The 20,439-nt window shown below is 52.9% G+C and overlaps 4 protein-coding genes across 4 annotated transcripts; all 4 read right to left on the reverse strand.

Annotated features, from left to right (window-relative positions):
• Positions 1-259: 259 nt before the first annotated feature.
• On the reverse strand, positions 260-1,407 carry LOC132942658 (uncharacterized). Its single transcript, XM_061011233.1, has 2 exons — positions 361-1,407; positions 260-304 (listed from the first exon to the last, which is right to left on the reverse strand). Exons 1-2 carry the CDS (start codon positions 1,405-1,407, stop codon positions 260-262), a joined length of 1,092 nt encoding a protein of 363 aa, XP_060867216.1.
• A 4,288-nt stretch (positions 1,408-5,695) lies between these two features.
• LOC132942660 (uncharacterized) lies at positions 5,696-6,843 on the reverse strand. Its single transcript, XM_061011236.1, has 2 exons — positions 5,797-6,843; positions 5,696-5,740 (listed from the first exon to the last, which is right to left on the reverse strand). The coding sequence occupies exons 1-2, from the start codon at positions 6,841-6,843 to the stop codon at positions 5,696-5,698; spliced, it is 1,092 nt and encodes a 363-aa protein (XP_060867219.1).
• A 4,288-nt stretch (positions 6,844-11,131) lies between these two features.
• On the reverse strand, positions 11,132-12,279 carry LOC132942668 (uncharacterized). Its single transcript, XM_061011263.1, has 2 exons — positions 11,233-12,279; positions 11,132-11,176 (listed from the first exon to the last, which is right to left on the reverse strand). The coding sequence occupies exons 1-2, from the start codon at positions 12,277-12,279 to the stop codon at positions 11,132-11,134; spliced, it is 1,092 nt and encodes a 363-aa protein (XP_060867246.1).
• Positions 12,280-14,078: 1,799 nt separating this feature from the next.
• LOC132942672 (uncharacterized) lies at positions 14,079-17,673 on the reverse strand. Its single transcript, XM_061011268.1, has 2 exons — positions 16,452-17,673; positions 14,079-14,257 (listed from the first exon to the last, which is right to left on the reverse strand). Exons 1-2 carry the CDS (start codon positions 17,671-17,673, stop codon positions 14,079-14,081), a joined length of 1,401 nt encoding a protein of 466 aa, XP_060867251.1.
• Between the last annotated feature and the right edge of the window lie 2,766 nt (positions 17,674-20,439).

Raw genomic sequence — 20,439 nt, forward strand, 5'->3', positions numbered from 1 at the left:
AGGCTTGTCACCTTTCCTGAGAAGAACAAGTCTGGCCTTTTTCCACGCAGTAGGGAATCGGCCCTGCAGGAGGCACTCGTTTGCAATGTGAAGGAAAGGTGCGGGTTGTTTGTTGATGAGAATTTTGAGAATTTCGCTCGTCACTCCGTCTGGACCAGGGGCAGTACCGCTCTTTAGTTTTTTACACGCTGATTTCAGCTCCTCTAGGTCGATCTTCCGTGCAGGGGTCGACAATGATGGGCAAAAGGTGTTCAGGTGATTAATCTGATGTGACGGAAAGAGGTGCTGGATTATAGCTGGGAGCCTTCCTGGGAGATTAAGCCCGGGGATGGGAGTCCTTACATTCATTCTTCCCATTACAATCTTGTAGGGCTTTCCCCATGGGTCCCGTTCGACGTCGTCACATAGTTGTCTCCAGGCTTGATCTTTGGCGTTTCTGATTGCTTTAACGAGGGCCAGTTTCGCGGATTTTGCAGCAAGCTCTTCATCAGTGCAGGCGGCAGCACCAAGGCGTCGGCGCTTGCGCTGGAAAACACGACGCAGATGGTTTGCGGTCTTGCGCAACGCGCTTAGGCTCGGGGACCACCAGTGTACGCTCCTCCTTTTACCTTTATTGTCTGCCAAGGGTAGGCCACAAACGGCGTAGAGCGCCGAGTTCAGATTGATAGCCATTTCATCCACGTCAGTACTGTTGCTGAAGTGTAGTAGTTGACCGGTCGAGAGAAAGGACGCCAGAGCGGGTGCGTGGAGTCTCCGAGAGTATGTCGCGTTGACTGGCTTAATGGGCGCGGACAAGAGAGTGAACTGGATGTAGCTGTGATCGCTTAAGGTCACCGTGTCTAAGACAGACCAATTAGATATTCTGGAAGCCACACGGGGGGAGGCCAGAGTGATGTCGATCACCGAGGAGCCAGACGCCCTCTGGAAAGTGGGGGTCGTGCCAGTGTTGCATATAATGAGGCCTAGGGACTGGATGAGGTCCATCAGTGCATCACCTTTCTTGTTATTGGAGCAGCTGCCCCAGGCGGAATGGTGCGCGTTGAAGTCTCCACAAATAAGAGAGTCTCCGCTGTGACTTCTAATGCTGTGCTCAAGGTTGCTGAGAAACGCAGAGTATTGGGCGAGGTTGGGGTCAGACCTGGGGGACCAATAACAAGAATAGATGCGGAGGGTACCAGCCTGGATCCACGTGAACCCTGTTTCAGTAGGGCCGACTATGTCCACTGGGAGACCACGGAGGCATGCTATAGCCGCTTTACCGTGAGCGTCGTAGTACCATGCGTCGACCTTCGTTGGGCAGGGCTCGCTGACGATGAGGAGATCGACGTTGGACTCTGCAGCCTGCTGTAACGCCAGCGCTTGAGCTGCCTTGCAGCAGTTGAGATTGATCTGTAGGAAGGTACTCATGATAACTGGTCAGGACGCACCTCGCAGCCCCGAGCGTTTGTACCAGATGGGGTGATTGATTCACTCTTGCTGTTTGTGTCCGTGGCTGACGTAGATTCGTCAGCAGGGGAGGGACAGACTGCTACAAGATGCCCGGATTCTTTGCAGCGAAAGCAGCGACGTTTCTCTGCACCTGTGCATGCACTGGCTGAGTGCCCTTTCTCTTTGCACTTGTTGCATGCTAGGGCTCTGTCGTCCAACTGTCTGATTCTGCAGACTGCCCAACCAATTTTAATTTTCCTAGCCTCCGCGAGCTTGAGACCAGCCCTAATTGGGACCCTGACAACTGCCGATCTGATTCCACTTTTGCCCTGGCGGATATTGACAGAGTTCATGCCTTGCAGTTCAGGATCAAAACTTGCTAGAGCAGCCCGGAGTTCTGGGTCTTCAACCGAGTCTTCTATCCCGACTATGAGAAGCGCAACACTTGGAGCAGGGCGTCTGATGCCAATGTTTCCACCGAGTCTAGTCCGCAGGGCCGTAGCGAGGTTGTCCGCTTGATCCTTTCCAGGGATCTCCAGGATGACGTTACCCGACTTGGCCCTTCTTGTCGTGATGTCAGACGACGAAATATTTTCTTCGACAACCACTGCCTTGACCGAGCGGATCATGTCCGCATATGATGTTGAGCCGGTGGGTTTCTCAATTATGACGGCTTGATTTTTAGGAACTCTGATGCGTTTCCGAGCGTTTGGAAGGTTGGAAACTTCAGGCTTCGGTCTCCTAGTTTTCCGAGATACCAAGGTAAAGCCGTCCTCCGGATCTGTCGGCGAGAATTCCGTGTCTTGGGTGCATTGCGACGCAGTTGCAACGTAGCCCAGTGCGTCGGTGCATTCGGTGTCGACGACTTTAGGTGGCCCAAGCCGGTTAGTGCCACTCTGGCTCTTATCATTTTTATTTACTGGCTTCTTTTTATTCGAGGTAGTGATGCTCTGCTTTTCAGTTACCCGAGCATTACCCGAGCCTTTTCTCGCGGCTGATCGGCTGCTGGCAATCTCCTGCCGGCTTTGGAGTTTGTCGATTTGCTCTTGCTGCTCGGTTACTCTGGCATCAGTCCTGGCTATTATCACCTTGACTTCGGCGATGGCACTGAGTATAGCCGAGCTTTGGACATCAGTGCTGCCCGAAGTTTGAGAACCTACGTCCTTTGATATCCTCTCAGTTTGTGCAGCCGTGTCCATCTTGCCGGCTTTGGGCGTCTGCTCGCTCTTTGGGACGCGCTGGGTCAGGGTGTTGAAGGCCTTAATAACGTTTTCGCGACTACCCTTGAGGCCCGCGATAACATTCAGCAAATCGTCAATTGCAGTTTTGACGTCCGGGCTCCTCGTCTTGATCGACCACGCCTCCAGAGCCGACGCCTTCTGGACTAACAGCTTGTAGCCACCATCCTGTGTGGCGATACACTTACGGAGATGGATTACCGCGCTTTGAAGCGTGTCTCCATCTGAACCAGCTACGCCGCTGTCTCTTCTAGCTGCGGGTGGAGTTGCAGTCTCCGACTCGGATTTTCGTCCAGAGGTAGAGTCCTGCCTCGCAGCGCTACCAACGGACACAGTGCCAGCACCAGCTGGGGAAGCCTGCCTCAGATCTTCCACATTTCTTCCCAAATCTGCGTTTTGCATTACTTTTGCGGTTTGGCTCCCGCTCATCATTTGGCCAGTTGATGAACCTGGGTTCTTTATGTTCAAATCCATATAGTTCCCACGAGTGGGCATGAAGGTTGCGTCGCCCCGTAGCAGAGCAGCGTACCACGGGGAAGGCTAGATACTGTGGGGGGCGCCAGGTGCCCCACAGGGTCCTCGTGGACACGTTCCTACTTCCGTGCCAAGAGACCCCCATGACGAGTTGGGGGTTGAAGGGTTTTCTGTCAGGGTTGTCCTTCCCTTAGGGCATTTGCTGCGAGCGAGCAGGCTGCCTCCGACCTTGCCACCCCATCCAGCTAAGGACAGGGTGACTCAGAGTTTTTAAGTAGTGGACTCCTTACACTAGGGCTTTGCTAAGTGCTAGCAGGCTACCTCCGACCTGCCACCCACAGCCATCCAAGGCCAGGGGGGGCTCTTTTGCTCCGGCCCCAACCAGTTAAGGTCAGGGCCGGGTATGGAACCGCTTAGTAAGACCTAACTAAAGGCCCGCAAGCTCCCCCACCACGACAAGGTGGGTCCCGTCGGGGGAGAACCTAACCTAACCTAACCTAACCTAACCTAACCTAACCTAACCTAACCTAACCTAACCTAACCTTTTTTTTTTTTTTTTTTTTTTTTTTTTTTTACAGGTTGAACCGAACACTGAGGGTGGTACTGACGCGAGTCATTTCACCCCTCGGTGCCCATCGTTTATTTAATAAAATACTTAATCTTAATACAATTTACATAATTATTATTTACAGGCAATAGAGGGCCTCTAACCCTCAAGGTGTGGCCTTCGGCCCACAGATAGATATCTTAACTACGGTTGGTTAATTAGTGCTTGACGGCGCCTCTCTTCAGCTTCCTTCATTGATAGTACTTGGGTGGCGAAATTTCTGACCGCGGACCAGTTCTCCTTGGAGCGCAGCATCATTGGGATGATGGTTCGCGGGCTCACATCACATCCTAGGAATATGGCGAGATCGCGTCTTCGTGAAGCCCAGGCATCGCAGATGAATAGAGTGTGATTGGCGTCGTCACATGCGTCGCCACAGAACCAGCACTCAGGGGACTCTAACTTGCCAAATCGGTGCAAGTATTGAGCGAAACAGCCGTGACCAGTGAGGGCCTGGGTAAGATGAAAGTCTACGTTGCCGAATTTCCTCATCACCCAAGGCCTGATGTCGGGGATCAGCTGAAACGTCCACCTACCATTGGAGCAAGTGGCCCAGCGAGATTGCCAGTCAGAGAGCAACGTTTCTCGGGTAGTGCTGGGTAGGACGCCAGACTGTCTTCCATTGAAGAGATCGCGGCGCTCGGCTGCGAGTAGGTCGATCGGAGGGGTATCAGCGAGGAGTAGGACCGCGTCTCTCGATACGGTGCAGTACGCTGAGACCACCCTCAGCGCAATCCTGCGTTGGCATTTGGCCAGTTCTTCGATACCAGTATTGGACATCCTTCCAGACCATACCGGGGCGCCGTACAATAAAATTGAGTGAACAACCCCTGCTAGGAGTCTTCGCTTTCTTGGAGTAGCAGCGCTTATGTTGGGAAGAATCCTTGACAAATTTGACGCCACCTTGCTTGCTTTGGCGGCCACGCTGGCCGCGTGCGTGGTGAAATTGAGTCGCTGGTCAATGTGGAGGCCCAAGTATTTGACGCTATTCACCGCTCTAATCTGAACACCGTCGATGGTAATTCGGAGGTCATTGTGCGTCCTTGTGTTGGTGATCACGATTGCCTCGGATTTCTGGATTGCCAAATCAAGACCCATCACTTTCATCCATCTGACGACAGTGTCAGCTCCTTCAGAGAGAAGTCGTTCCAATACACAGATGTCCTTGTCTTTGGCGATGAGAGCCACATCGTCCGCGTATGCTAGAAATTCGACCCCTGAGGGGAGAGGCTCACGCAATAGGCCATCGTACATGATGTTCCACAGGGTAGGGCCAAGGACGGAGCCCTGCGGAACACCACTGGTGACGGCTGTGACAGATTCTGTGCCATTTGCTGTCGAAGTTAGGTAGCGGTCATGGAAGTAGCTGTGCAGAATGCGTAAGATGGGAGTAGAAATGCCCTTGTCTTCGCAGGCGAACAGAATCTTCTCCCAGGAGGCTGAATTAAAGGCATTTCTAACGTCGAATGTCAGAATGCCAATCTTCTGACCCGCTGAGGTCTCCACACAGGATAAGAGTTTTTGGATAGCGGCTATGGTGGACCGGCCTTTCCGGAAACCAAATTGACAGTCCGCTAGGTCATCGCCTCGAGCCAGCTCCTCAGTTATGCGGTTTTCTACCATTTTCTCAAATAGCTTGCCTGCAGTGTCAAGAAGACACAACGGGCGATAGGACGAGGGTACGTCTAAAGGCTTGTCACCTTTCCTGAGAAGAACAAGTCTGGCCTTTTTCCACGCAGTAGGGAATCGGCCCTGCAGGAGGCACTCGTTTGCAATGTGAAGGAAAGGTGCGGGTTGTTTGTTGATGAGAATTTTGAGAATTTCGCTCGTCACTCCGTCTGGACCAGGGGCAGTACCGCTCTTTAGTTTTTTACACGCTGATTTCAGCTCCTCTAGGTCGATCTTCCGTGCAGGGGTCGACAATGATGGGCAAAAGGTGTTCAGGTGATTAATCTGATGTGACGGAAAGAGGTGCTGGATTATAGCTGGGAGCCTTCCTGGGAGATTAAGCCCGGGGATGGGAGTCCTTACATTCATTCTTCCCATTACAATCTTGTAGGGCTTTCCCCATGGGTCCCGTTCGACGTCGTCACATAGTTGTCTCCAGGCTTGATCTTTGGCGTTTCTGATTGCTTTAACGAGGGCCAGTTTCGCGGATTTTGCAGCAAGCTCTTCATCAGTGCAGGCGGCAGCACCAAGGCGTCGGCGCTTGCGCTGGAAAACACGACGCAGATGGTTTGCGGTCTTGCGCAACGCGCTTAGGCTCGGGGACCACCAGTGTACGCTCCTCCTTTTACCTTTATTGTCTGCCAAGGGTAGGCCACAAACGGCGTAGAGCGCCGAGTTCAGATTGATAGCCATTTCATCCACGTCAGTACTGTTGCTGAAGTGTAGTAGTTGACCGGTCGAGAGAAAGGACGCCAGAGCGGGTGCGTGGAGTCTCCGAGAGTATGTCGCGTTGACTGGCTTAATGGGCGCGGACAAGAGAGTGAACTGGATGTAGCTGTGATCGCTTAAGGTCACCGTGTCTAAGACAGACCAATTAGATATTCTGGAAGCCACACGGGGGGAGGCCAGAGTGATGTCGATCACCGAGGAGCCAGACGCCCTCTGGAAAGTGGGGGTCGTGCCAGTGTTGCATATAATGAGGCCTAGGGACTGGATGAGGTCCATCAGTGCATCACCTTTCTTGTTATTGGAGCAGCTGCCCCAGGCGGAATGGTGCGCGTTGAAGTCTCCACAAATAAGAGAGTCTCCGCTGTGACTTCTAATGCTGTGCTCAAGGTTGCTGAGAAACGCAGAGTATTGGGCGAGGTTGGGGTCAGACCTGGGGGACCAATAACAAGAATAGATGCGGAGGGTACCAGCCTGGATCCACGTGAACCCTGTTTCAGTAGGGCCGACTATGTCCACTGGGAGACCACGGAGGCATGCTATAGCCGCTTTACCGTGAGCGTCGTAGTACCATGCGTCGACCTTCGTTGGGCAGGGCTCGCTGACGATGAGGAGATCGACGTTGGACTCTGCAGCCTGCTGTAACGCCAGCGCTTGAGCTGCCTTGCAGCAGTTGAGATTGATCTGTAGGAAGGTACTCATGATAACTGGTCAGGACGCACCTCGCAGCCCCGAGCGTTTGTACCAGATGGGGTGATTGATTCACTCTTGCTGTTTGTGTCCGTGGCTGACGTAGATTCGTCAGCAGGGGAGGGACAGACTGCTACAAGATGCCCGGATTCTTTGCAGCGAAAGCAGCGACGTTTCTCTGCACCTGTGCATGCACTGGCTGAGTGCCCTTTCTCTTTGCACTTGTTGCATGCTAGGGCTCTGTCGTCCAACTGTCTGATTCTGCAGACTGCCCAACCAATTTTAATTTTCCTAGCCTCCGCGAGCTTGAGACCAGCCCTAATTGGGACCCTGACAACTGCCGATCTGATTCCACTTTTGCCCTGGCGGATATTGACAGAGTTCATGCCTTGCAGTTCAGGATCAAAACTTGCTAGAGCAGCCCGGAGTTCTGGGTCTTCAACCGAGTCTTCTATCCCGACTATGAGAAGCGCAACACTTGGAGCAGGGCGTCTGATGCCAATGTTTCCACCGAGTCTAGTCCGCAGGGCCGTAGCGAGGTTGTCCGCTTGATCCTTTCCAGGGATCTCCAGGATGACGTTACCCGACTTGGCCCTTCTTGTCGTGATGTCAGACGACGAAATATTTTCTTCGACAACCACTGCCTTGACCGAGCGGATCATGTCCGCATATGATGTTGAGCCGGTGGGTTTCTCAATTATGACGGCTTGATTTTTAGGAACTCTGATGCGTTTCCGAGCGTTTGGAAGGTTGGAAACTTCAGGCTTCGGTCTCCTAGTTTTCCGAGATACCAAGGTAAAGCCGTCCTCCGGATCTGTCGGCGAGAATTCCGTGTCTTGGGTGCATTGCGACGCAGTTGCAACGTAGCCCAGTGCGTCGGTGCATTCGGTGTCGACGACTTTAGGTGGCCCAAGCCGGTTAGTGCCACTCTGGCTCTTATCATTTTTATTTACTGGCTTCTTTTTATTCGAGGTAGTGATGCTCTGCTTTTCAGTTACCCGAGCATTACCCGAGCCTTTTCTCGCGGCTGATCGGCTGCTGGCAATCTCCTGCCGGCTTTGGAGTTTGTCGATTTGCTCTTGCTGCTCGGTTACTCTGGCATCAGTCCTGGCTATTATCACCTTGACTTCGGCGATGGCACTGAGTATAGCCGAGCTTTGGACATCAGTGCTGCCCGAAGTTTGAGAACCTACGTCCTTTGATATCCTCTCAGTTTGTGCAGCCGTGTCCATCTTGCCGGCTTTGGGCGTCTGCTCGCTCTTTGGGACGCGCTGGGTCAGGGTGTTGAAGGCCTTAATAACGTTTTCGCGACTACCCTTGAGGCCCGCGATAACATTCAGCAAATCGTCAATTGCAGTTTTGACGTCCGGGCTCCTCGTCTTGATCGACCACGCCTCCAGAGCCGACGCCTTCTGGACTAACAGCTTGTAGCCACCATCCTGTGTGGCGATACACTTACGGAGATGGATTACCGCGCTTTGAAGCGTGTCTCCATCTGAACCAGCTACGCCGCTGTCTCTTCTAGCTGCGGGTGGAGTTGCAGTCTCCGACTCGGATTTTCGTCCAGAGGTAGAGTCCTGCCTCGCAGCGCTACCAACGGACACAGTGCCAGCACCAGCTGGGGAAGCCTGCCTCAGATCTTCCACATTTCTTCCCAAATCTGCGTTTTGCATTACTTTTGCGGTTTGGCTCCCGCTCATCATTTGGCCAGTTGATGAACCTGGGTTCTTTATGTTCAAATCCATATAGTTCCCACGAGTGGGCATGAAGGTTGCGTCGCCCCGTAGCAGAGCAGCGTACCACGGGGAAGGCTAGATACTGTGGGGGGCGCCAGGTGCCCCACAGGGTCCTCGTGGACACGTTCCTACTTCCGTGCCAAGAGACCCCCATGACGAGTTGGGGGTTGAAGGGTTTTCTGTCAGGGTTGTCCTTCCCTTAGGGCATTTGCTGCGAGCGAGCAGGCTGCCTCCGACCTTGCCACCCCATCCAGCTAAGGACAGGGTGACTCAGAGTTTTTAAGTAGTGGACTCCTTACACTAGGGCTTTGCTAAGTGCTAGCAGGCTACCTCCGACCTGCCACCCACAGCCATCCAAGGCCAGGGGGGGCTCTTTTGCTCCGGCCCCAACCAGTTAAGGTCAGGGCCGGGTATGGAACCGCTTAGTAAGACCTAACTAAAGGCCCGCAAGCTCCCCCACCACGACAAGGTGGGTCCCGTCGGGGGAGAACCTAACCTAACCTAACCTAACCTAACCTAACCTAACCTAACCTAACCTAACCTAACCTAACCTTTTTTTTTTTTTTTTTTTTTTTTTTTTTTTACAGGTTGAACCGAACACTGAGGGTGGTACTGACGCGAGTCATTTCACCCCTCGGTGCCCATCGTTTATTTAATAAAATACTTAATCTTAATACAATTTACATAATTATTATTTACAGGCAATAGAGGGCCTCTAACCCTCAAGGTGTGGCCTTCGGCCCACAGATAGATATCTTAACTACGGTTGGTTAATTAGTGCTTGACGGCGCCTCTCTTCAGCTTCCTTCATTGATAGTACTTGGGTGGCGAAATTTCTGACCGCGGACCAGTTCTCCTTGGAGCGCAGCATCATTGGGATGATGGTTCGCGGGCTCACATCACATCCTAGGAATATGGCGAGATCGCGTCTTCGTGAAGCCCAGGCATCGCAGATGAATAGAGTGTGATTGGCGTCGTCACATGCGTCGCCACAGAACCAGCACTCAGGGGACTCTAACTTGCCAAATCGGTGCAAGTATTGAGCGAAACAGCCGTGACCAGTGAGGGCCTGGGTAAGATGAAAGTCTACGTTGCCGAATTTCCTCATCACCCAAGGCCTGATGTCGGGGATCAGCTGAAACGTCCACCTACCATTGGAGCAAGTGGCCCAGCGAGATTGCCAGTCAGAGAGCAACGTTTCTCGGGTAGTGCTGGGTAGGACGCCAGACTGTCTTCCATTGAAGAGATCGCGGCGCTCGGCTGCGAGTAGGTCGATCGGAGGGGTATCAGCGAGGAGTAGGACCGCGTCTCTCGATACGGTGCAGTACGCTGAGACCACCCTCAGCGCAATCCTGCGTTGGCATTTGGCCAGTTCTTCGATACCAGTATTGGACATCCTTCCAGACCATACCGGGGCGCCGTACAATAAAATTGAGTGAACAACCCCTGCTAGGAGTCTTCGCTTTCTTGGAGTAGCAGCGCTTATGTTGGGAAGAATCCTTGACAAATTTGACGCCACCTTGCTTGCTTTGGCGGCCACGCTGGCCGCGTGCGTGGTGAAATTGAGTCGCTGGTCAATGTGGAGGCCCAAGTATTTGACGCTATTCACCGCTCTAATCTGAACACCGTCGATGGTAATTCGGAGGTCATTGTGCGTCCTTGTGTTGGTGATCACGATTGCCTCGGATTTCTGGATTGCCAAATCAAGACCCATCACTTTCATCCATCTGACGACAGTGTCAGCTCCTTCAGAGAGAAGTCGTTCCAATACACAGATGTCCTTGTCTTTGGCGATGAGAGCCACATCGTCCGCGTATGCTAGAAATTCGACCCCTGAGGGGAGAGGCTCACGCAATAGGCCATCGTACATGATGTTCCACAGGGTAGGGCCAAGGACGGAGCCCTGCGGAACACCACTGGTGACGGCTGTGACAGATTCTGTGCCATTTGCTGTCGAAGTTAGGTAGCGGTCATGGAAGTAGCTGTGCAGAATGCGTAAGATGGGAGTAGAAATGCCCTTGTCTTCGCAGGCGAACAGAATCTTCTCCCAGGAGGCTGAATTAAAGGCATTTCTAACGTCGAATGTCAGAATGCCAATCTTCTGACCCGCTGAGGTCTCCACACAGGATAAGAGTTTTTGGATAGCGGCTATGGTGGACCGGCCTTTCCGGAAACCAAATTGACAGTCCGCTAGGTCATCGCCTCGAGCCAGCTCCTCAGTTATGCGGTTTTCTACCATTTTCTCAAATAGCTTGCCTGCAGTGTCAAGAAGACACAACGGGCGATAGGACGAGGGTACGTCTAAAGGCTTGTCACCTTTCCTGAGAAGAACAAGTCTGGCCTTTTTCCACGCAGTAGGGAATCGGCCCTGCAGGAGGCACTCGTTTGCAATGTGAAGGAAAGGTGCGGGTTGTTTGTTGATGAGAATTTTGAGAATTTCGCTCGTCACTCCGTCTGGACCAGGGGCAGTACCGCTCTTTAGTTTTTTACACGCTGATTTCAGCTCCTCTAGGTCGATCTTCCGTGCAGGGGTCGACAATGATGGGCAAAAGGTGTTCAGGTGATTAATCTGATGTGACGGAAAGAGGTGCTGGATTATAGCTGGGAGCCTTCCTGGGAGATTAAGCCCGGGGATGGGAGTCCTTACATTCATTCTTCCCATTACAATCTTGTAGGGCTTTCCCCATGGGTCCCGTTCGACGTCGTCACATAGTTGTCTCCAGGCTTGATCTTTGGCGTTTCTGATTGCTTTAACGAGGGCCAGTTTCGCGGATTTTGCAGCAAGCTCTTCATCAGTGCAGGCGGCAGCACCAAGGCGTCGGCGCTTGCGCTGGAAAACACGACGCAGATGGTTTGCGGTCTTGCGCAACGCGCTTAGGCTCGGGGACCACCAGTGTACGCTCCTCCTTTTACCTTTATTGTCTGCCAAGGGTAGGCCACAAACGGCGTAGAGCGCCGAGTTCAGATTGATAGCCATTTCATCCACGTCAGTACTGTTGCTGAAGTGTAGTAGTTGACCGGTCGAGAGAAAGGACGCCAGAGCGGGTGCGTGGAGTCTCCGAGAGTATGTCGCGTTGACTGGCTTAATGGGCGCGGACAAGAGAGTGAACTGGATGTAGCTGTGATCGCTTAAGGTCACCGTGTCTAAGACAGACCAATTAGATATTCTGGAAGCCACACGGGGGGAGGCCAGAGTGATGTCGATCACCGAGGAGCCAGACGCCCTCTGGAAAGTGGGGGTCGTGCCAGTGTTGCATATAATGAGGCCTAGGGACTGGATGAGGTCCATCAGTGCATCACCTTTCTTGTTATTGGAGCAGCTGCCCCAGGCGGAATGGTGCGCGTTGAAGTCTCCACAAATAAGAGAGTCTCCGCTGTGACTTCTAATGCTGTGCTCAAGGTTGCTGAGAAACGCAGAGTATTGGGCGAGGTTGGGGTCAGACCTGGGGGACCAATAACAAGAATAGATGCGGAGGGTACCAGCCTGGATCCACGTGAACCCTGTTTCAGTAGGGCCGACTATGTCCACTGGGAGACCACGGAGGCATGCTATAGCCGCTTTACCGTGAGCGTCGTAGTACCATGCGTCGACCTTCGTTGGGCAGGGCTCGCTGACGATGAGGAGATCGACGTTGGACTCTGCAGCCTGCTGTAACGCCAGCGCTTGAGCTGCCTTGCAGCAGTTGAGATTGATCTGTAGGAAGGTACTCATGATAACTGGTCAGGACGCACCTCGCAGCCCCGAGCGTTTGTACCAGATGGGGTGATTGATTCACTCTTGCTGTTTGTGTCCGTGGCTGACGTAGATTCGTCAGCAGGGGAGGGACAGACTGCTACAAGATGCCCGGATTCTTTGCAGCGAAAGCAGCGACGTTTCTCTGCACCTGTGCATGCACTGGCTGAGTGCCCTTTCTCTTTGCACTTGTTGCATGCTAGGGCTCTGTCGTCCAACTGTCTGATTCTGCAGACTGCCCAACCAATTTTAATTTTCCTAGCCTCCGCGAGCTTGAGACCAGCCCTAATTGGGACCCTGACAACTGCCGATCTGATTCCACTTTTGCCCTGGCGGATATTGACAGAGTTCATGCCTTGCAGTTCAGGATCAAAACTTGCTAGAGCAGCCCGGAGTTCTGGGTCTTCAACCGAGTCTTCTATCCCGACTATGAGAAGCGCAACACTTGGAGCAGGGCGTCTGATGCCAATGTTTCCACCGAGTCTAGTCCGCAGGGCCGTAGCGAGGTTGTCCGCTTGATCCTTTCCAGGGATCTCCAGGATGACGTTACCCGACTTGGCCCTTCTTGTCGTGATGTCAGACGACGAAATATTTTCTTCGACAACCACTGCCTTGACCGAGCGGATCATGTCCGCATATGATGTTGAGCCGGTGGGTTTCTCAATTATGACGGCTTGATTTTTAGGAACTCTGATGCGTTTCCGAGCGTTTGGAAGGTTGGAAACTTCAGGCTTCGGTCTCCTAGTTTTCCGAGATACCAAGGTAAAGCCGTCCTCCGGATCTGTCGGCGAGAATTCCGTGTCTTGGGTGCATTGCGACGCAGTTGCAACGTAGCCCAGTGCGTCGGTGCATTCGGTGTCGACGACTTTAGGTGGCCCAAGCCGGTTAGTGCCACTCTGGCTCTTATCATTTTTATTTACTGGCTTCTTTTTATTCGAGGTAGTGATGCTCTGCTTTTCAGTTACCCGAGCATTACCCGAGCCTTTTCTCGCGGCTGATCGGCTGCTGGCAATCTCCTGCCGGCTTTGGAGTTTGTCGATTTGCTCTTGCTGCTCGGTTACTCTGGCATCAGTCCTGGCTATTATCACCTTGACTTCGGCGATGGCACTGAGTATAGCCGAGCTTTGGACATCAGTGCTGCCCGAAGTTTGAGAACCTACGTCCTTTGATATCCTCTCAGTTTGTGCAGCCGTGTCCATCTTGCCGGCTTTGGGCGTCTGCTCGCTCTTTGGGACGCGCTGGGTCAGGGTGTTGAAGGCCTTAATAACGTTTTCGCGACTACCCTTGAGGCCCGCGATAACATTCAGCAAATCGTCAATTGCAGTTTTGACGTCCGGGCTCCTCGTCTTGATCGACCACGCCTCCAGAGCCGACGCCTTCTGGACTAACAGCTTGTAGCCACCATCCTGTGTGGCGATACACTTACGGAGATGGATTACCGCGCTTTGAAGCGTGTCTCCATCTGAACCAGCTACGCCGCTGTCTCTTCTAGCTGCGGGTGGAGTTGCAGTCTCCGACTCGGATTTTCGTCCAGAGGTAGAGTCCTGCCTCGCAGCGCTACCAACGGACACAGTGCCAGCACCAGCTGGGGAAGCCTGCCTCAGATCTTCCACATTTCTTCCCAAATCTGCGTTTTGCATTACTTTTGCGGTTTGGCTCCCGCTCATCATTTGGCCAGTTGATGAACCTGGGTTCTTTATGTTCAAATCCATATAGTTCCCACGAGTGGGCATGAAGGTTGCGTCGCCCCGTAGCAGAGCAGCGTACCACGGGGAAGGCTAGATACTGTGGGGGGCGCCAGGTGCCCCACAGGGTCCTCGTGGACACGTTCCTACTTCCGTGCCAAGAGACCCCCATGACGAGTTGGGGGTTGAAGGGTTTTCTGTCAGGGTTGTCCTTCCCTTAGGGCATTTGCTGCGAGCGAGCAGGCTGCCTCCGACCTTGCCACCCCATCCAGCTAAGGACAGGGTGACTCAGAGTTTTTAAGTAGTGGACTCCTTACACTAGGGCTTTGCTAAGTGCTAGCAGGCTACCTCCGACCTGCCACCCACAGCCATCCAAGGCCAGGGGGGGCTCTTTTGCTCCGGCCCCAACCAGTTAAGGTCAGGGCCGGGTATGGAACCGCTTAGTAAGACCTAACTAAAGGCCCGCAAGCTCCCCCACCACGACAAGGTGGGTCCCGTCGGGGGAGAACCTAACCTAACCTAACCTAACCTTTTTTTTTTTTTTTTTTTTTTTTTTTTTACAGGTTGAACCGAACACTGAGGGTGGTACTGACGCGAGTCATTTCACCCCTCGGTGCCCATCGTTTATTTAATAAAATACTTAATCTTAATACAATTTACATAATTATTATTTACAGGCAATAGAGGGCCTCTAACCCTCAAGGTGTGGCCTTCGGCCCACAGATAGATATCTTAACTACGGTTGGTTAATTAGTGCTTGACGGCGCCTCTCTTCAGCTTCCTTCATTGATAGTACTTGGGTGGCGAAATTTCTGACCGCGGACCAGTTCTCCTTGGAGCGCAGCATCATTGGGATGATGGTTCGCGGGCTCACATCACATCCTAGGAATATGGCGAGATCGCGTCTTCGTGAAGCCCAGGCATCGCAGATGAATAGAGTGTGATTGGCGTCGTCACATGCGTCGCCACAGAACCAGCACTCAGGGGACTCTAACTTGCCAAATCGGTGCAAGTATTGAGCGAAACAGCCGTGACCAGTGAGGGCCTGGGTAAGATGAAAGTCTACGTTGCCGAATTTCCTCATCACCCAAGGCCTGATGTCGGGGATCAGCTGAAACGTCCACCTACCATTGGAGCAAGTGGCCCAGCGAGATTGCCAGTCAGAGAGCAACGTTTCTCGGATAGTGCTGGGTAGGACGCCAGACTGTCTTCCATTGAAGAGATCGCGGCGCTCGGCTGCGAGTAGGTCGATCGGAGGGGTATCAGCGAGGAGTAGGACCGCGTCTCTCGATACGGTGCAGTACGCTGAGACCACCCTCAGCGCAATCCTGCGTTGGCATTTGGCCAGTTCTTCGATACCAGTATTGGACATCCTTCCAGACCATACCGGGGCGCCGTACAATAAAATTGAGTGAACAACCCCTGCTAGGAGTCTTCGCTTTCTTGGAGTAGCAGCGCTTATGTTGGGAAGAATCCTTGACAAATTTGACGCCACCTTGCTTGCTTTGGCGGCCACGCTGGCCGCGTGCGTGGTGAAATTGAGTCGCTGGTCAATGTGGAGGCCCAAGTATTTGACGCTATTCACCGCTCTAATCTGAACACCGTCGATGGTAATTCGGAGGTCATTGTGCGTCCTTGTGTTGGTGATCACGATTGCCTCGGATTTCTGGATTGCCAAATCAAGACCCATCACTTTCATCCATCTGACGACAGTGTCAGCTCCTTCAGAGAGAAGTCGTTCCAATACACAGATGTCCTTGTCTTTGGCGATGAGAGCCACATCGTCCGCGTATGCTAGAAATTCGACCCCTGAGGGGAGAGGCTCACGCAATAGGCCATCGTACATGATGTTCCACAGGGTAGGGCCAAGGACGGAGCCCTGCGGAACACCACTGGTGACGGCTGTGACAGATTCTGTGCCATTTGCTGTCGAAGTTAGGTAGCGGTCATGGAAGTAGCTGTGCAGAATGCGTAAGATGGGAGTAGAAATGCCCTTGTCTTCGCAGGCGAACAGAATCTTCTCCCAGGAGGCTGAATTAAAGGCATTTTTAACGTCGAATGTCAGAATGCCAATCTTCTGACCCGCTGAGGTCTCCACACAGGATAAGAGTTTTTGGATAGCGGCTATGGTGGACCGGCCTTTCCGGAAACCAAATTGACAGTCCGCTAGGTCATCGCCTCGAGCCAGCTCCTCAGTTATGCGGTTTTCTACCATTTTCTCAAATAGCTTGCCTGCAGTGTCAAGAAGACACAACGGGCGATAGGACGAGGGTACGTCTAAAGGCTTGTCACCTTTCCTGAGAAGAACAAGTCTGGCCTTTTTCCACGCAGTAGGGAATCGGCCCTGCAGGAGGCACTCGTTTGCAATGTGAAGGAAAGGTGCGGGTTGTTTGTTGATGAGAATTTTGAGAATTTCGCTCGTCACTCCGTCTGGACCAGGGGCAGTACCGCTCTTTAGTTTTTTACACGCTGATTTCAGCTCCTCTAGGTCGATCTTCCGTGCAGGGGTCGACAATGATGGGCAAAAGGTGTTCAGGTGATTAATCTGATGTGACGGAAAGAGGTGCTGGATTATAGCTGGGAGCCTTCCTGGGAGATTAAGCCCGGGGATGGGAGTCCTTACATTCATTCTTCCCATTACAATCTTGTAGGGCTTTCCCCATGGGTCCCGTTCGACGTCGTCACATAGTTGTCTCCAGGCTTGATCTTTGGCGTTTCTGATTGCTTTAACGAGGGCCAGTTTCGCGGATTTTGCAGCAAGCTCTTCATCAGTGCAGGCGGCAGCACCAAGGCGTCGGCGCTTGCGCTGGAAAACACGACGCAGATGGTTTGCGGTCTTGCGCAACGCGCTTAGGCTCGGGGACCACCAGTGTACGCTCCTCCTTTTACCTTTATTGTCTGCCAAGGGTAGGCCACAAACGGCGTAGAGCGCCGAGTTCAGATTGATAGCCATTTCATCCACGTCAGTACTGTTGCTGAAGTGTAGTAGTTGACCGGTCGAGAGAAAGGACGCCAGAGCGGGTGCGTGGAGTCTCCGAGAGTATGTCGCGTTGACTGGCTTAATGGGCGCGGACAAGAGAGTGAACTGGATGTAGCTGTGATCGCTTAAGGTCACCGTGTCTAAGACAGACCAATTAGATATTCTGGAAGCCACACGGGGGGAGGCCAGAGTGATGTCGATCACCGAGGAGCCAGACGCCCTCTGGAAAGTGGGGGTCGTGCCAGTGTTGCATATAATGAGGCCTAGGGACTGGATGAGGTCCATCAGTGCATCACCTTTCTTGTTATTGGAGCAGCTGCCCCAGGCGGAATGGTGCGCGTTGAAGTCTCCACAAATAAGAGAGTCTCCGCTGTGACTTCTAATGCTGTGCTCAAGGTTGCTGAGAAACGCAGAGTATTGGGCGAGGTTGGGGTCAGACCTGGGGGACCAATAACAAGAATAGATGCGGAGGGTACCAGCCTGGATCCACGTGAACCCTGGTTCAGTAGGGCCGACTATGTCCACTGGGAGACCACGGAGGCATGCTATAGCCGCTTTACCGTGAGCGTCGTAGTACCATGCGTCGACCTTCGTTGGGCAGGGCTCGCTGACGATGAGGAGATCAACGTTGGACTCTGCAGCCTGCTGTAACGCCAGCGCTTGAGCTGCCTTGCAGCAGTTGAGATTGATCTGTAGGAAGGTACTCATGATAACTGGTCAGGACGCACCTCGCAGCCCCGAGCGTTTGTACCAGATGGGGTGATTGATTCACTCTTGCTGTTTGTGTCCGTGGCTGACGTAGATTCGTCAGCAGGGGAGGGACAGACTGCTACAAGATGCCCGGATTCTTTGCAGCGAAAGCAGCGACGTTTCTCTGCACCTGTGCATGCACTGGCTGAGTGCCCTTTCTCTTTGCACTTGTTGCATGCTAGGGCTCTGTCGTCCAACTGTCTGATTCTGCAGACTGCCCAACCAATTTTAATTTTCCTAGCCTCCGCGAGCTTGAGACCAGCCCTAATTGGGACCCTGACAACTGCCGATCTGATTCCACTTTTGCCCTGGCGGATATTGACAGAGTTCATGCCTTGCAGTTCAGGATCAAAACTTGCTAGAGCAGCCCGGAGTTCTGGGTCTTCAACCGAGTCTTCTATCCCGACTATGAGAAGCGCAACACTTGGAGCAGGGCGTCTGATGCCAATGTTTCCACCGAGTCTAGTCCGCAGGGCCGTAGCGAGGTTGTCCGCTTGATCCTTTCCAGGGATCTCCAGGATGACGTTACCCGACTTGGCCCTTCTTGTCGTGATGTCAGACGACGAAATATTTTCTTCGACAACCACTGCCTTGACCGAGCGGATCATGTCCGCATATGATGTTGAGCCGGTGGGTTTCTCAATTATGACGGCTTGATTTTTAGGAACTCTGATGCGTTTCCGAGCGTTTGGAAGGTTGGAAACTTCAGGCTTCGGTCTCCTAGTTTTCCGAGATACCAAGGTAAAGCCGTCCTCCGGATCTGTCGGCGAGAATTCCGTGTCTTGGGTGCATTGCGACGCAGTTGCAACGTAGCCCAGTGCGTCGGTGCATTCGGTGTCGACGACTTTAGGTGGCCCAAGCCGGTTAGTGCCACTCTGGCTCTTATCATTTTTATTTACTGGCTTCTTTTTATTCGAGGTAGTGATGCTCTGCTTTTCAGTTACCCGAGCATTACCCGAGCCTTTTCTCGCGGCTGATCGGCTGCTGGCAATCTCCTGCCGGCTTTGGAGTTTGTCGATTTGCTCTTGCTGCTCGGTTACTCTGGCATCAGTCCTGGCTATTATCACCTTGACTTCGGCGATGGCACTGAGTATAGCCGAGCTTTGGACATCAGTGCTGCCCGAAGTTTGAGAACCTACGTCCTTTGATATCCTCTCAGTTTGTGCAGCCGTGTCCATCTTGCCGGCTTTGGGCGTCTGCTCGCTCTTTGGGACGCGCTGGGTCAGGGTGTTGAAGGCCTTAATAACGTTTTCGCGACTACCCTTGAGGCCCGCGATAACATTCAGCAAATCGTCAATTGCAGTTTTGACGTCCGGGCTCCTCGTCTTGATCGACCACGCCTCCAGAGCCGACGCCTTCTGGACTAACAGCTTGTAGCCACCATCCTGTGTGGCGATACACTTACGGAGATGGATTACCGCGCTTTGAAGCGTGTCTCCATCTGAACCAGCTACGCCGCTGTCTCTTCTAGCTGCGGGTGGAGTTGCAGTCTCCGACTCGGATTTTCGTCCAGAGGTAGAGTCCTGCCTCGCAGCGCTACCAACGGACACAGTGCCAGCACCAGCTGGGGAAGCCTGCCTCAGATCTTCCACATTTCTTCCCAAATCTGCGTTTTGCATTACTTTTGCGGTTTGGCTCCCGCTCATCATTTGGCCAGTTGATGAACCTGGGTTCTTTATGTTCAAATCCATATAGTTCCCACGAGTGGGCATGAAGGTTGCGTCGCCCCGTAGCAGAGCAGCGTACCACGGGGAAGGCTAGATACTGTGGGGGGCGCCAGGTGCCCCACAGGGTCCTCGTGGACACGTTCCTACTTCCGTGCCAAGAGACCCCCATGACGAGTTGGGGGTTGAAGGGTTTTCTGTCAGGGTTGTCCTTCCCTTAGGGCATTTGCTGCGAGCGAGCAGGCTGCCTCCGACCTTGCCACCCCATCCAGCTAAGGACAGGGTGACTCAGAGTTTTTAAGTAGTGGACTCCTTACACTAGGGCTTTGCTAAGTGCTAGCAGGCTACCTCCGACCTGCCACCCACAGCCATCCAAGGCCAGGGGGGGCTCTTTTGCTCCGGCCCCAACCAGTTAAGGTCAGGGCCGGGTATGGAACCGCTTAGTAGGACCTAACTAAAGGCCCGCAAGCTCCCCCACCACGACAAGGTGGGTCCCGTCGGGGGAGAACCTAACCTAACCTAACCTAACCTAACCTAACCTAACCTAACCTAACCTAACCTAACCTAACCCTAACCTTTTTTTTTTTTTTTTTTTTTTTTTTTTTTTTACAGGTTGAACCGAACACTGAGGGTGGTACTGACGCGAGTCATTTCACCCCTCGGTGCCCATCGTTTATTTAATAAAATACTTAATCTTAATACAATTTACATAATTATTATTTACAGGCAATAGAGGGCCTCTAACCCTCAAGGTGTGGCCTTCGGCCCACAGATAGATATCTTAACTACGGTTGGTTAATTAGTGCTTGACGGCGCCTCTCTTCAGCTTCCTTCATTGATAGTACTTGGGTGGCGAAATTTCTGACCGCAGACCAGTTCTCCTTGGAGCGCAGCATCATTGGGATGATGGTTCGCGGGCTCACATCACATCCTAGGAATATGGCGAGATCGCGTCTTCGTGAAGCCCAGGCATCGCAGATGAATAGAGTGTGATTGGCGTCGTCACATGCGTCGCCACAGAACCAGCACTCAGGGGACTCTAACTTGCCAAATCGGTGCA

The sequence above is a fragment of the Metopolophium dirhodum genome, chromosome 4 (genome assembly GCF_019925205.1).
Source record: "Metopolophium dirhodum isolate CAU chromosome 4, ASM1992520v1, whole genome shotgun sequence".
NCBI lineage: Eukaryota > Metazoa > Arthropoda > Insecta > Hemiptera > Aphididae > Metopolophium > Metopolophium dirhodum.

What these genes read in the sequence shown, in the direction of transcription:
- LOC132942658 (XM_061011233.1), bottom strand. Translation starts at nt 1,407, where the DNA reads ATGAGTACCTTCCTACAGATCAATCTCAACTGCTGCAAGGCAGCTCAA. An exon ending in GGGGAAAGCCCTACAAGATT is followed by an intron (nt 305 to 360) that starts GTAATGGGAAGA and finishes TCTCCCAGGAAG; the next exon opens with GCTCCCAGCTATAATCCAGC.
- LOC132942660 (XM_061011236.1), bottom strand. Translation starts at nt 6,843, where the DNA reads ATGAGTACCTTCCTACAGATCAATCTCAACTGCTGCAAGGCAGCTCAA. An exon ending in GGGGAAAGCCCTACAAGATT is followed by an intron (nt 5,741 to 5,796) that starts GTAATGGGAAGA and finishes TCTCCCAGGAAG; the next exon opens with GCTCCCAGCTATAATCCAGC.
- LOC132942668 (XM_061011263.1), bottom strand. Translation starts at nt 12,279, where the DNA reads ATGAGTACCTTCCTACAGATCAATCTCAACTGCTGCAAGGCAGCTCAA. An exon ending in GGGGAAAGCCCTACAAGATT is followed by an intron (nt 11,177 to 11,232) that starts GTAATGGGAAGA and finishes TCTCCCAGGAAG; the next exon opens with GCTCCCAGCTATAATCCAGC.
- LOC132942672 (XM_061011268.1), bottom strand. Translation starts at nt 17,673, where the DNA reads ATGAGTACCTTCCTACAGATCAATCTCAACTGCTGCAAGGCAGCTCAA. An exon ending in AGAGGAGCTGAAATCAGCGT is followed by an intron (nt 14,258 to 16,451) that starts GTAAAAAACTAA and finishes CCCTGTCCTTAG; the next exon opens with CTGGATGGGGTGGCAAGGTC.